Here is a 12,351-nt window from a genome sequence, read left to right on the forward strand (position 1 = left end):
TTCCAGGCATCGACTCTTCTTTGCCTAGAACACCCTTCTCCACTTCTTCTTTCTGGAGTTCTTACCTTCAAAGCGCAGATTACCATCTGATCCTTTTATCCGTCTTTCCCTCATCAGCCCTACCGTGACAATGAACCCATCCCTCTGTGTTCATTCTCCCTGGTGCGGAAGACTCCCAGCTCTTCTTCTAGACTGTTCTTGTCTAAAGAAAAGTGGCCACGGCTGGGGTGCAAAGGCACCCTATACAGAGGTGATAAAGATAACCCTGTACAGATAGCCCTCACTTCACTGTCTGTAGGCAGATAGGTGGGCAGTAAATAGTGAATTGGATCACATGAATCATTGGAGATGACAAGGATTGCCCAGCCGGGGGTCTGGACAGCAAATGCCAGCTGGGCACTTAGGGACAGCAGGTGGGAGGCCGAACAGGAGGGGAGGAGGCGGATGGTGCTGGTGGAGCCTGGATGAGGAATTCACGCTTTGTTCTAATGGCAGCGGGAGTAACCAGACCTCTCTGCAGAGAGAAATAACCCAGCGAAAGTGAGATTATCAAAGCATCCTCAGATGGCTCCCTCCCCTTGGGATTGCTGGGGGAGGAAGAGTCAGAAGCAGTTGGCCTGGTCGACATATTGGACTACAGAACGTCCTCTTCTCTCCTTTCTAAGTGGGGAAAATGGGGGGGGAGGGGGAAACACCCTGCAAAATGCCTGTCTTGAACCACTTTCTGTAGAAATCGAAATTGAGTCTCAAATAAGACCTCCCAGTCCTCTGTTCCACTCAGCCATGAGGAAATGATTCTCTCTGTCCCTGTGAAAGGGGACTGTGATGGAAACTCACCACCTTGAGCTCCACCCTTCCCTGACCTCAGAGGGGTCACGTCTCACGGCCTGAACTTGCACTTTCGTCTTGGACTGTCCCGATGCCAGTGCCTGCGCTGAGCGTGACTTTTGGGTCGATAGGGAGCAACTTACTTAACTGTCTGAAGCGTCTGTTTCCTAATCCATGAATGGAAGTAATATCAGTGATGAGTTTAAGGGACAGCTTTAAAAACTAAATTTAATAGTATATACGGAGCTTAGGACAGTACCTGTTACAGAAGACACCGAGAAAATGTCAGTGGTCATTACTGTCTCCAAGCAGTAGGACAGTGGCGAAATTCACTACGACTTTATACAGCAAAAGAGCCAGACTTCAGGCCAGGGGAAGCTTTTCCTCTGGCACTTTTATGGGCCACTTTATGAGCTTTTAAGGTGGTTAAGTACTCCGTATTCTCCCTGTCAACCGGTTGTAGAGAAAGTACTTTACTGTTATATCCGTGGCTTTTAATGCCATTAACTTTAGAGTTCCACTGTAATAAACATAAACTTTGATTCTGAACTTGGAAGCGTTCCTAGTTGGGGCTGTTTCTAAGCCCTTCAGCCATGCAAGATATTGGAAAAGCAGCAGCTTTTTCCCTGGAAGGCGACTTCCATGGCTGGGATTGCCTCCAACTAAGCCATTAAACCACCAATTCTCATTATTGGCAAGAAGGCCGTTCCTCTTTGCCATTGGTAAGCCTGGTGGCCCTGTGACAGCTTTATGTCCCTGACTCCCAAGTATGAATAGGGAACTGTTTGCAGTGTAACTTCCATGTCTCTTTGGGGATTCCTGGAGGAAACCAGGAGAGGAAACAAGTTTCCCTCCTTGACCCCACTGGTCATTGTGGGAACCAACACATTTCTCATTAACCGCCAAAGACAGACAAGCAGCTTTTTTCGGGTGTGCGATAACTTGCCATAAAGCGGGTATCTTTGGTAACATTATCTCATGCAGTTCTGCTTTCCCCAGAAACTAGAATAAGGGAACTGTGGCTTGAATTCAGAATTTAGAATGGCTACTTAAAAACTGTTTCAGAGGATAAATTCATGTCCTAGGACACAGGATTGATTCAGTAGCTCAGAGCCCAATCTGAGCTCATCTACCTGGAAAATCAAAGTTCAAGTAGACTGTCTGCCTAGGAAGTGGGGGGTGACCCTGCCTACAAGTGGAAGTGTGTTTTGAGTCCAAAGGGTTCACTACAGAGTGGACTTTTGTTTTTACCCCTGGAGAGCTTGTAATTAAAGCTTGATAGTTTCTGTTCTTTGTTCAACCAAGATTTACATTTCTTTTGTCTATAAATTCTTCCAAGTAACATAGCAGAGCTTTCTTCTGCTTCAGTATGAATCCGCCTTTTCTAGTGTCACAAGCAAGCGAGCATGAAAATGCATACAAAATGCATATCGTCTGCTCCCCAGTGAGACCCCATGGAAGGACGTAGTATTTACGTTCATTCTGAGTCTGCATTACTCCTGAAGCTGGCTTGGTAGTCCACTGAATGGAAGGCTCATTCTGGAGCAAATTAGTTTACAGGATTTTTATTGGGGATTTTGGTACCTCATCTTGTTTTTATTTAACAAGTAGAATAGATTACGTGGGTAATCATCTATTTATGCATCTGGATTCACTTATTTTTTGGCTTTTGTTTGTTTACGAATCAATGAAGTATGTATCAAAACAGCTGTTGTTCTGGTTGTAAATTAGGCTTATTTAGAAGTCCTAAACTTCTAAACCCATTATGTGCTACACTCCGAAGGTAGACTGAAGCCCTGTACTTAATCTTTATTGCCTTCTCAGAATTCTTACTCTTTTGTTGACATTGTTACGATTAGCCTGTCTGACCCTTGTCTCAATAAAGCCTCCCTTACTTACTGAGATCAACTCCCAGGAAAGCCTTTAAAGTCACAGTGCTTAAGTCCGTACCTGGATCCCAAAGATGGCAGGCAGGCAATAAGGTTGTAAAAAATAATCACCTCTTGTAGATTCTTGGCTTTATGTTAGTTTGGAATACCTGAGTCAGAATGTGGGGCGCTGACATTAGTCAATAAGGCATTCAAAATGTAGAGTAAAATGTTGTGAATTCTCCCCACATCAGACATGTTCAGTCCTGTGTCTCATTCAAGCACAAGTTGCAAATGTCAACTTCAAGGATAAATATTCGAGAATATGTGCATAGTGGCATCATTCTGTTGACTTGAACGACAGAGTTATGGGTTACTGCTTTAAATGGAAAATCTTGGGGGTGCTTGGTGGAAGAGATCTGGGAAAAGCAGATGATCATCCAGGGTTTTGCCTCTGAAGAGTTCCTGCTTTTCCACATTCCTCCTCTCTTTTATGTTTTTAGTTGTTACCCTCTGACCCTTTCACTGTAGTCCTTATTTTGTTTTCTTAGACACATGAGAGAGATGAAATTTTCATCTAGACACAGAGTCGTAAGGATGGAAGGTTTAGGAGGTTGACTCTAGAAAGACTTCTGTTCTCTGAGGCACCTTCTCTGGAGTGAGATTCTGTTCCTGTGGTCACAGACCCGCCGGCCACACGGTGGCAGTCAGACCCTGTGCTGGAGGCCCTGTTCCACTCTGCTGTTCCCTTTTCCCCCAATGCACAGACGAATTTTACTGTCATATCAAAGAAGAGTTGTTTGCAGACTTTAAGACAAGAACCCCTGTTAAAATTTTAAATACCAGGTTATAGTTTCCAAAGCAGTGCTGCTTAATTTGACCATCCCACTTACTAAAGATGTCTCTGTGACTTTCATTTCTAGGCTGCCCCTCTGGGTGGTGGGTTCCCGAGACCTCAGAGGAAGCTTGGAAGACAAGGAAAGGGAGGCAGAAAAAGAGAGGCCATCTCCTTCAGGCTGGTGGCTATACGTTTTGAAATCTGGGGAAGATGAAGAATTTCAGGAATTTCAGGAATCTCTTTCCACATCAGTCGGAAAATGTAGAAGCCCACATGTTTCTATTATTTGTTACTTGTAGAAGCTTGGATGACAGGAAACCTGGGGCGCACAATACTGTGCAATAGTGTCCGTGTGACTTTGAGCCCCAACTCTGTCCACGTGGAGGTGCACCATCCTGGCGCCGGGAAAGATTCTATCCGCTGGTCTGTCTTTATTTCCTTCCTAGTGGCTGCTCTTCGGGTGGTTTCCACCATGAATCACTATTTCTGCACTTGCTCTGAGCTCAATCTAGTTTAAATAAGTCTAGCTATGGTATGGTTCTGAACCAAACTAGTTTACCCTGCTGAGCCAGAGAGAAGGAAAATCAAGGCCAGATGTGCAAGTCTCGCTCTGTTACAGTTCCGAGGGTAATTACTGCGGGTTTAGAATATTTCCATTTCCATTGCTGTTTTACAGAAGGAAGTATCTCCTGGAACTTAGCACTTTCACATGATACTCAGTAATACGGGGGTGGGGGTGGGCGAGGGGGAGGGAGCCTCTGGCCTTAGGTTAGTAAAATAGAGACTTTCCAGCCCATTATGCAGCCCACAGTCCAGAATGCAAGAACAAGCAGCCGAGAGTCTGAAAAGAGATGCAAGGAGAGAGAGTATTGCTCAGTGTTAGAGAGCGTGCTTAGCACGCACGAGGTCCTGGGTTCAATCCCCAGTCCCTCCTCTAAAAATAAATAGGTAAACCTAATTACCACCACCCCCTCAAAGAAAAACAAAAAAAAAATAAATTTAAAAGAAAAGAGAGATATAAGTAAAGGAAGGTGGGCAGGAATTCTTCAGAGATTAGTAAGGAGGGTCCTGGCCACTGAGTGACTTTTGTGACATCATCGGTTCTTGAGTGGACAAGCTGGTGCCCGTGGGTCTCACTTCAGCATCAGGACCGCAGAAAACTGTGCCAGGCTAAGAGGGTAAATCTTTTCCCTTGGAGCAACACCGGGAGCAGCGTTTCATATCTCCCCCCTGCCAGACAGGAACCCCAGATACACGTGACAAGGAAGGTTTTCTGATGAAGACGTACCAGTCAGAAAGCTCAGGAAAGGGTCTTTCTCAATATCATCATGCCTCGTCTAGAATACTCAACTCTTGTAAAAGCGGTTAATTAAGAGGGAACTTGGCATGTTGCTTACATCTGTTTTTCTGAAAGAAAGAAAAAAATAAGAAAAAGAGGATTAGGTGTGAGTTGAAGCCAAGACATTCTTCCCCCATTCCCGCTGGTAGAGACCACTAGAATTAACATGTTGTTTGTGGGAAAAGCATAGGGGCTGCATTGCTATTTAATATGAAAATAAGCAAAGTCAGATCCTCTGTCAATAGAAGGAAATAGGAAGGTTGTGTCTGGTTATTAAGTGTCTAATATATAGGAGGCACTGTGCCCAGTCTGAGTTCATTATTACAGGAGTCCCTATGAAGGAGACATCATCCCGGTTTTACAGGTGAGGATTTGACACAGGAAAACAGCATGTTGATAGTCACAGATGCTACGTAGAAGTGTAGCAATTCAAGCCTGTTTCTGTTTAACTCTAGAAGTCATCCAAACGATTTTGAAAAGAAAACCAAACCCTTGATTTTTACATAGGATTTTTAAAGGGCTTGCATGAGAAAATGTTCTTGTTTTACTTTCAATTTTATTTTTATTGATGTGTAGTTGATTTCAATGTTAGTTTCAGGTGTACAGCAAAGTGATTCAGTTATACATATACACACATGTATATTTTTTCTTTTCAAGTTCTTCCATTATATGTTATTGCGAGGAATTGAATATAGTTCCCTTGCGCTACAGTAGGTCCTTGTAATAATGTTCTTTATTATCATTTTTATTTTGCAGTCAGAAGCATGCTAAGTAATAGGCAAAAAATTCAGCTGCAGTGTATTGACACTTCCTTTTGCACCGTGTTTCCTGGCAGGAAGGAGGAGGGTTGCTCTGAAGTAGCTGTTACAGCTCACACGGTTGTGCCGGCTTCGTTTATTTCAGTTGGCAGTAGAGGGCGCTATACTCTTTCTAGATTTTGTCATAGAAGAGCACTTTTCCATCCCCCGCCACCTTTATAGTCACCACCTACATCACCTACAGGAAAGTCAGAGTAATCTTTTGGTTTTAGCGAAGTTCTCACATTTGCTGAGTTTTAGGTTTCTCTGACTTTGCATTAACAAGATGTTTTTGATCCTATTATATTTAGCTCTGAAATGACAATTTCGGTCCTCAGAAGTTGCTGATATGTTTGAGTGAACATTGTCTGTATGAATGTAACGTTTTCCCCCCTAGACATTACACCACTAATATAGACGGGAAGCAAAAGCAGTTTACAGAACATTCATCCAGATAATGGAAGGACAGGATTTTTAAGTTTTCAGGTTCCCTGTACTCATCCCGCCTGACTCATTTCTTAAACCCTGATGTTAACGTGTGATGTTTCCTAAATGGTTCTTGACATGAAGGCCTTTACTGAATGTGTCATCAAATGGTCCTAAATGATGTCTCAAAAATGTCGAGAAATTCTTGCATGTGTGCATGCACCCATGTGAATAGCTGTCATGTTTTCAGCCCTGTTCCTGTAAAGTAAGTATTTGCATGTTCATGAATATGGTAGTAGGGAGTTAGGGAAGAGAAAGATCCAAGAACTTGCCAGAGACTTTATACTGAAATGTGAGGTCAGAAATCAAAAGGCGATGATGGCCTTAGTTAGGGCAGCATCTGCATTCTTGAGGTGGTTTGGGTCCCAAGAACCTGAAGACCCAAACTGAAAATGGATTAAACAGTTACTGGATGTATTACAGGATGTGTTAGAAACAGGAAGTCCAAAGGGGTGACCGGTGCAGGGCTGACTGGCTGTCAAGAAACTAGTTTCTCAATGAACAGTACATATATGTAAATTTTTTTTAAATATGCAGTATATTGTGTCTATATATTTACATACAATATATTGTACATGTGCAGTCAAATTGTAACAATTCTACCTAATAAAACTGAAAAATGAAAAGAAAACGGAAAAAATAATACAATTTAAAAAAGAAACTAGTTTCTTTCTTTTGTGGGTGCGTGTGCTTAGCATGCATGAGGTCCTCGGTTCAATCCCCAGTCCCTCCTCCACTACAATAAATAAATAAACCTAATTAACCCTCCCCAAAAAGCCCTAGCAATGAAATAAGTTAATTAAAAAAGGGAACTAGTTTCTATCTCTTAGCTTTGCTGTCCTCACACTTGGCCTTCATGATGACTGTGTGGTTGTGAGTTTCTTATTCACATAGCATCAAAAGGTCAGGAGAAAGACGGTCTCTTACTTTTGTTACCTTTTAAGAAGTAGAAGAAGTTGCCCCTGAGCCTCTTCTACTCCCCTTTGCTTGACACTGGCCTCTTCTGGGGTTATGTTCCCATCCTAAAGCCAGGCACTGGGCGGTGTGGCTGGACTTACCTGGATGGGTGTGGGGTGACCAGGATTTACCCCTGGGGGCTAGGGAGGGACCTAGTCTCTTCTGAACCCAGGGTGTTAGATGATTGAATAAAACTGGAGTTACGTCAGCAGGAATTCTGTTAGAAATGACTGTGGTGGAGGCGGCCCGTACTGTCTCCTCAGAGTTATCGGTACCCTGCCAGAAATGCAGGCAGAGAGAAGTGTCCTAGTTTTTGCTTTCTGAGCCAAAGGAAGAATGCCAGGATCTGATATTGCTTAAAGAGTTCCATTAATTAAGTCCTGTCTGTCCGATGGGATGGAAGACAACAAAGCGATTTAGATGCAGATCACAGCTGGCTCAGTAATGTCCTCTTTTACAATTACCTGGGGCATTTCTTTTCTGTGACGAGCACTTGCTTTGCTCTGGGTGGCGACGGGGTGTGGGCGAAGGGGTGATGCGGGCTGGTGTTGGGGGTTGCCAGAGGTAGCAGAGGTGTTAGGCCATCACTGTGTCTTCCTGATTGGCGTCTTGGGAGTGGTCCAGCTTGCTATTTATTGTATTTACCAAATATGAAGCTAGAGACGGTTGCTACCACCATTAAATATATAGAAAAATAAGGTCAGAGGGGAGGGGATAGCTCAGTGGTAGAGCGGGTGCTTAGCATGCATGAGGTCCTGGGTTCAATCCCCAGCAACTTTATTTAAAAATAAATAAATAAATAAATAAATAAATAAATAAATAAATAAATAAATAAACCTAGTTACTGCCCCCCCAACCCGAATAGAAAAGAAAAGAAAAATAAGGTCGTCGCCTCTGGCGTTCACGAGGCGTTTACCTCCCTATCCCGTGGCACCCTGCAGCTCTGGACAGCCTGAGTGATTCAAATGTGTGTGTGCAAGACGACCGTCCTTCTGCCTGCAGGTAGCATTGCACACGCAATTTTCGACTTGGAACGGCTTGTGTAAGGTTGTAAAGGCTTATCCGTGGCCTTCCTGGATGATCCCTGGAGCCCCTGTGTTTGTGTACAGTTAATAGATGACGTCCTGCACTTCCAGGTAACCAGAGCGTTTGTTTGGCCCATCCTCAGGGACATACAGATCAGCTCCTCCAGTACCACCACGTCCGAGAGTCAAGACCCTTCTTCCGGGGACCCCGCGGTCAGTGCCCTTCAACAGCAGCTGTTACTGATGGTGGCTCGGAGGACCCAGCCAGAAACCCCACGGGTATGTTCCAGCATCACTGCTTGTAAATGCTCCAGAAGCAGGGATCTTGAAACCTACTTCCAGGTTGGATTTACCCAACAGAACTAGTCCGGCCTTATGCTGAATTTTACGTCACTGGGTTGGGGCTATATCACTGCATGGTGGTCTACTGAACGAACGTGTAAAGAAACCATTTAGGTAACAGGTACCCTTCTGCTGATGCTAACAGGATTATTACTGTCTTAATTGCTCTTCCAAATGCGTTAGAAGTTTATTTACATTGCTCTTTGGTGGCCAGGATGCTCACTTGGTTAGGATGGCTTTTTCCCCTGTGGTTTGGAAAATATCTAGACTTTTATTAATTTGTTATCACCTTATATATTGAGCTTCAGAGATTTTGAAAGAGAATCTTGGCTGGGAAGCGAGACTTTATTTTTGGAGCAAATGACACGACCATCAAGGGACTTGAAAGATGAAGCCTTCTGTTCGTTTACTGACAGATAACATTGGTGTTTATTCATTTATTCAGTGCACCTTTAATGAGGCTGTGGGAGGCCTTTAATGAGACTGTGGGAGGCAGAGCAAAGAATTAAAAAAAAAGATAACATGGGAGGAAAGACATACACCTGGTCCTGAACTTAGAGGTACAGATTCCGTCAGGGCATTTTGGAGAATGAGGATGGAGAAGGCTCCTTACAAGAAGGGACACTTGGGCTGGACCTTGAAGAAAAGTAGATTTCAGTAGGTACAGATGGAAGGAAGAGTTCTACAGATGCAACACTGGCCAGTTAGTGTGATGTTTCTCTATTGCTGCACTTACCTTCCTCCTGACAATGTTTTGATTTCTTCTGGAGAATATTGCCAACAAAAAATATGTTTATGGTTTTATATTTGTTTTCATGCTTGCTTAACCAAGTTTTTCCAAAAGATGCCACAGTAATTTATACACTATTGTTCAGCTGTGTGAAAAAAAATGTCATAGTCCCTTCTAACTGACCATATGCTGTCCTGGACAGTATTCCTGCTGACTGGATGGGAGTGGGGCACTGGGTAGGGAGGACTTGAAAAAGCCAGTGAAGGGTAACCAGCCCTCCCAGGCATGAAAGAGTTTTGGTGGGAAAAAGCATTCACTTAATTCAAGGAGTCAGTCTTCAGGGCTGTTTCCTCCCTTCCCTCCCTTCCAGGGCATCCGGATGCGGAAGGAAGCTTCCCAACACCCTGGGAGGCCAGCGGAGGTGGGAGGGCGCCCCTGGTGGCCAAACCTGGCTTAGATCCCACTGGGGGTTCCCTGCCCGTTACCAGAGATTAGGTTCTTGTCTCAGGCAGGAAAGAATTCAAGAATAAGCCATAGTAAAATGGAAGGAGATTTATTTAGGGAGATACCCACTCCGTTGACACAGTGAGGGCTGCCTCAGCAGGCAAGAGAGGTGGCCTCAGGGTATGGCACAGTTTTTATGGGCTGGGTAATTTCACAGGCTAACAAATGGGAGGATCATTCCAACTATTTTGGAGAAGGGGCAGGTATTTCCTGGAATTCCTCCCCCCTCCGCCGCTTACTTTTTGTCCTTTCATGGTCAGCCTGGGAACTGTCATGGTGCCTGTGGGTATGACATTTAGCAGCTAATGTGTTACAGTGAACGTATAGTGAGGCTCAAGGTTTACTGGAAGTCAACTCTTCCACCATCTTGGTTCTAACCAATTTTGTCCTGTCCTCAATTGCTGTGTCATTCTAAAATGCTTGTGCCCTGTCCCCTTCCCTCCTGTCCCACCCCTGCCCAGTTAGGGTACACTACTGGGGTCTCTGACCCTTCCATCAGCCCCCAGCTCTGAGGCCCCTGCATTCTGTGGCCTTCTCCTCTCCATGAGTCTTTGTGCTCACCAGCCTTTTCTGTATCCTCATGTGCTCCCGTGGGCTCAGCTCCGTCCCCTACACTTTGTGTCCTGTACCCAGCCCCACCTCCACTGCCCGCACTAGCTCCTGCCACAAGCCTTAGTGCAGGGGGGTGGGGCCCTGCGGAATGTGGGTTTTCTCTGAGAAACTTGCATTTTCCTGAGACAGGCCTGGGGATGCATCCTCTACCTACGGCCAGAATGTCATTACTAGAGGTCCCTGCAAGGAGGGACAGTTTATGTGAAAATATTCAGATAGTTTGGGAAGATGCAAATGCTATTGACTCCACGAGCGGCAGAATTGTAGGGAAACTAGGAATTTTGGATTGTCAGAGATGCAAATCCGTTGCCTTAATATCTCAAAAACGTCCCAGGTACAGCAGAAACTCGGGAGTAGGTAACTGTGGCATGGATAAACCAGAGCCACGCTATTCTTCATTTTACACTTGAAATTCTCTAAGTGGCATCATAATGTAAATGAAGTGTATAAAAAACTAAATTTGCATGTAGTGTCTCACTGCTGCTTAACTAAATTCACTGATAAACTTCAAATTTTCTTTTTAATATGTATTTTATTCAGTTCAGAAAACATTTGATGAGGCTCTTATTACTTGTAGACCATTCGTTAGGCTAAGAAATAGATACAGAAGGGGATAAGACAGTTCTTATCCTTTGCAGTGTTTTGTTTGTTTGGGTGGTAATTAGATTTATTGATTTATTTAATTTAATTAATTTATTCAATTTAATGAAATTGATTTATTTAATTAAATTTATTTATTAATTTTAATTAATTAATTAATTAATTAATTAATTAATTAATTAATTAATTTAATGGGGAGACAGAGGATTGAACCCAGGACCTCATGCAAGCTAAACGTGTGCTCTACCACTGAGCTCTACCCTCCCCTCCTTGAACTTCAACTTTCTTAACTTTCTTAATTTTAGATAAATTTTTTTTGACATTTTTTATTGATTTATAATCATTTTACAATGTTGTGTCAAATTCCATTGTTCAGCACAATTTTTCAGTCATTCATGGACATATACACACTCATTGTCACATTTTTTTCTCTGTGAGTTATCACAACATTTTGTGTATATTTCCCTGTGCTATACAGTGTAATCTTGTTTAATTTTAGATAAATTTTTTTAAATGTTTAAGTTTTACTCTCTGTAGTATAGAGGTGGAAAATGAAGATTTCCCTCCAGGCTCCTCTTTGGCCCCTCAGTAAATGTTTGCAAAGATCTCATATAGAAAACAACTCTTTAGTTCTATTATTTAGTTTTCCAAATTTAATTGATACCACCAGGAATTTCAATTAGGTTTTGGCTATGAGATAAAAATTAGATTGGTTTTCTGCTCATTGTCCTGCATGTACTTAGTGAAGACTTACTGTACCTCAGCCCTGTGCTGGGGGCAGGGTAAACCACAGTAGAAATCACCAGCCTCTGCCTTCAAGCAGTTTGACATCTGGTCAACCAGGTCAGCTGTCTGGGGTGGAGATGTGATCGCGACAGGCTCAGGCGCCGTGGCTGTGGAAGAAGCCCCAGGCCAGGATACAGGGCATCTGGGAGACTTCCCCCGTGAGGTGGGATCTCAGCTAAAACATGGAGGGTGCATTGAAGTTGGCAGAGGAAGAGCCGGGGCGAGGCCTGCGGGTGAGAGAGAAGCAAGTGTGGGCACTGCCTGGAGCGAGGAGGCAGAAGGTCAGGGAGAACACGAGGGAAGGGCTGTTTCTTAGTCCAGCAAAAATAAGCAGGGACCCCTTATCTCCCTCTGTTCTTCATGGTCGCAGGAGTGCTGCACGTGTGATCTGGTAGACCCCTCACCCATCTCACGGGTCACTGTTCTGTGCATGGGAATCCACAGGGGATGTGTAAATAGGTCAAGGGTGAGCAGTGGAGATGATGACAGTCTTTTGAGGAGGAGCACATGGGGCTACCCAGGACTACTGTGTATCCTGCCCCCTCCTTCTACCATCCCTTTTCTCTCCCCTTCCCCCTCCAGGAATTTTTCAAGACCCCCCCCCACCAAATGCAATTAAATCTGCCCTAGTCCTCTCTG

At 43.9% G+C, this 12,351-nt stretch overlaps 1 protein-coding gene across 1 annotated transcript in view; it reads left to right on the top strand.

Annotated features, from left to right (window-relative positions):
- Window positions 1-12,351, top strand: part of PCNX2 (pecanex 2) — a 233,437-nt gene that overhangs the window by 37,632 nt on the left and 183,454 nt on the right. The window contains exon 9 of the mRNA XM_032490546.1: window positions 8,282-8,417. Within this exon, the coding sequence (XP_032346437.1) occupies window positions 8,282-8,417 (136 nt within the window). The remainder of the gene's footprint in view (window positions 1-8,281; window positions 8,418-12,351) is intronic.

This window comes from Camelus ferus, chromosome 11, assembly GCF_009834535.1.
Source record: "Camelus ferus isolate YT-003-E chromosome 11, BCGSAC_Cfer_1.0, whole genome shotgun sequence".
In the NCBI taxonomy this organism is placed as follows: domain Eukaryota; kingdom Metazoa; phylum Chordata; class Mammalia; order Artiodactyla; family Camelidae; genus Camelus; species Camelus ferus.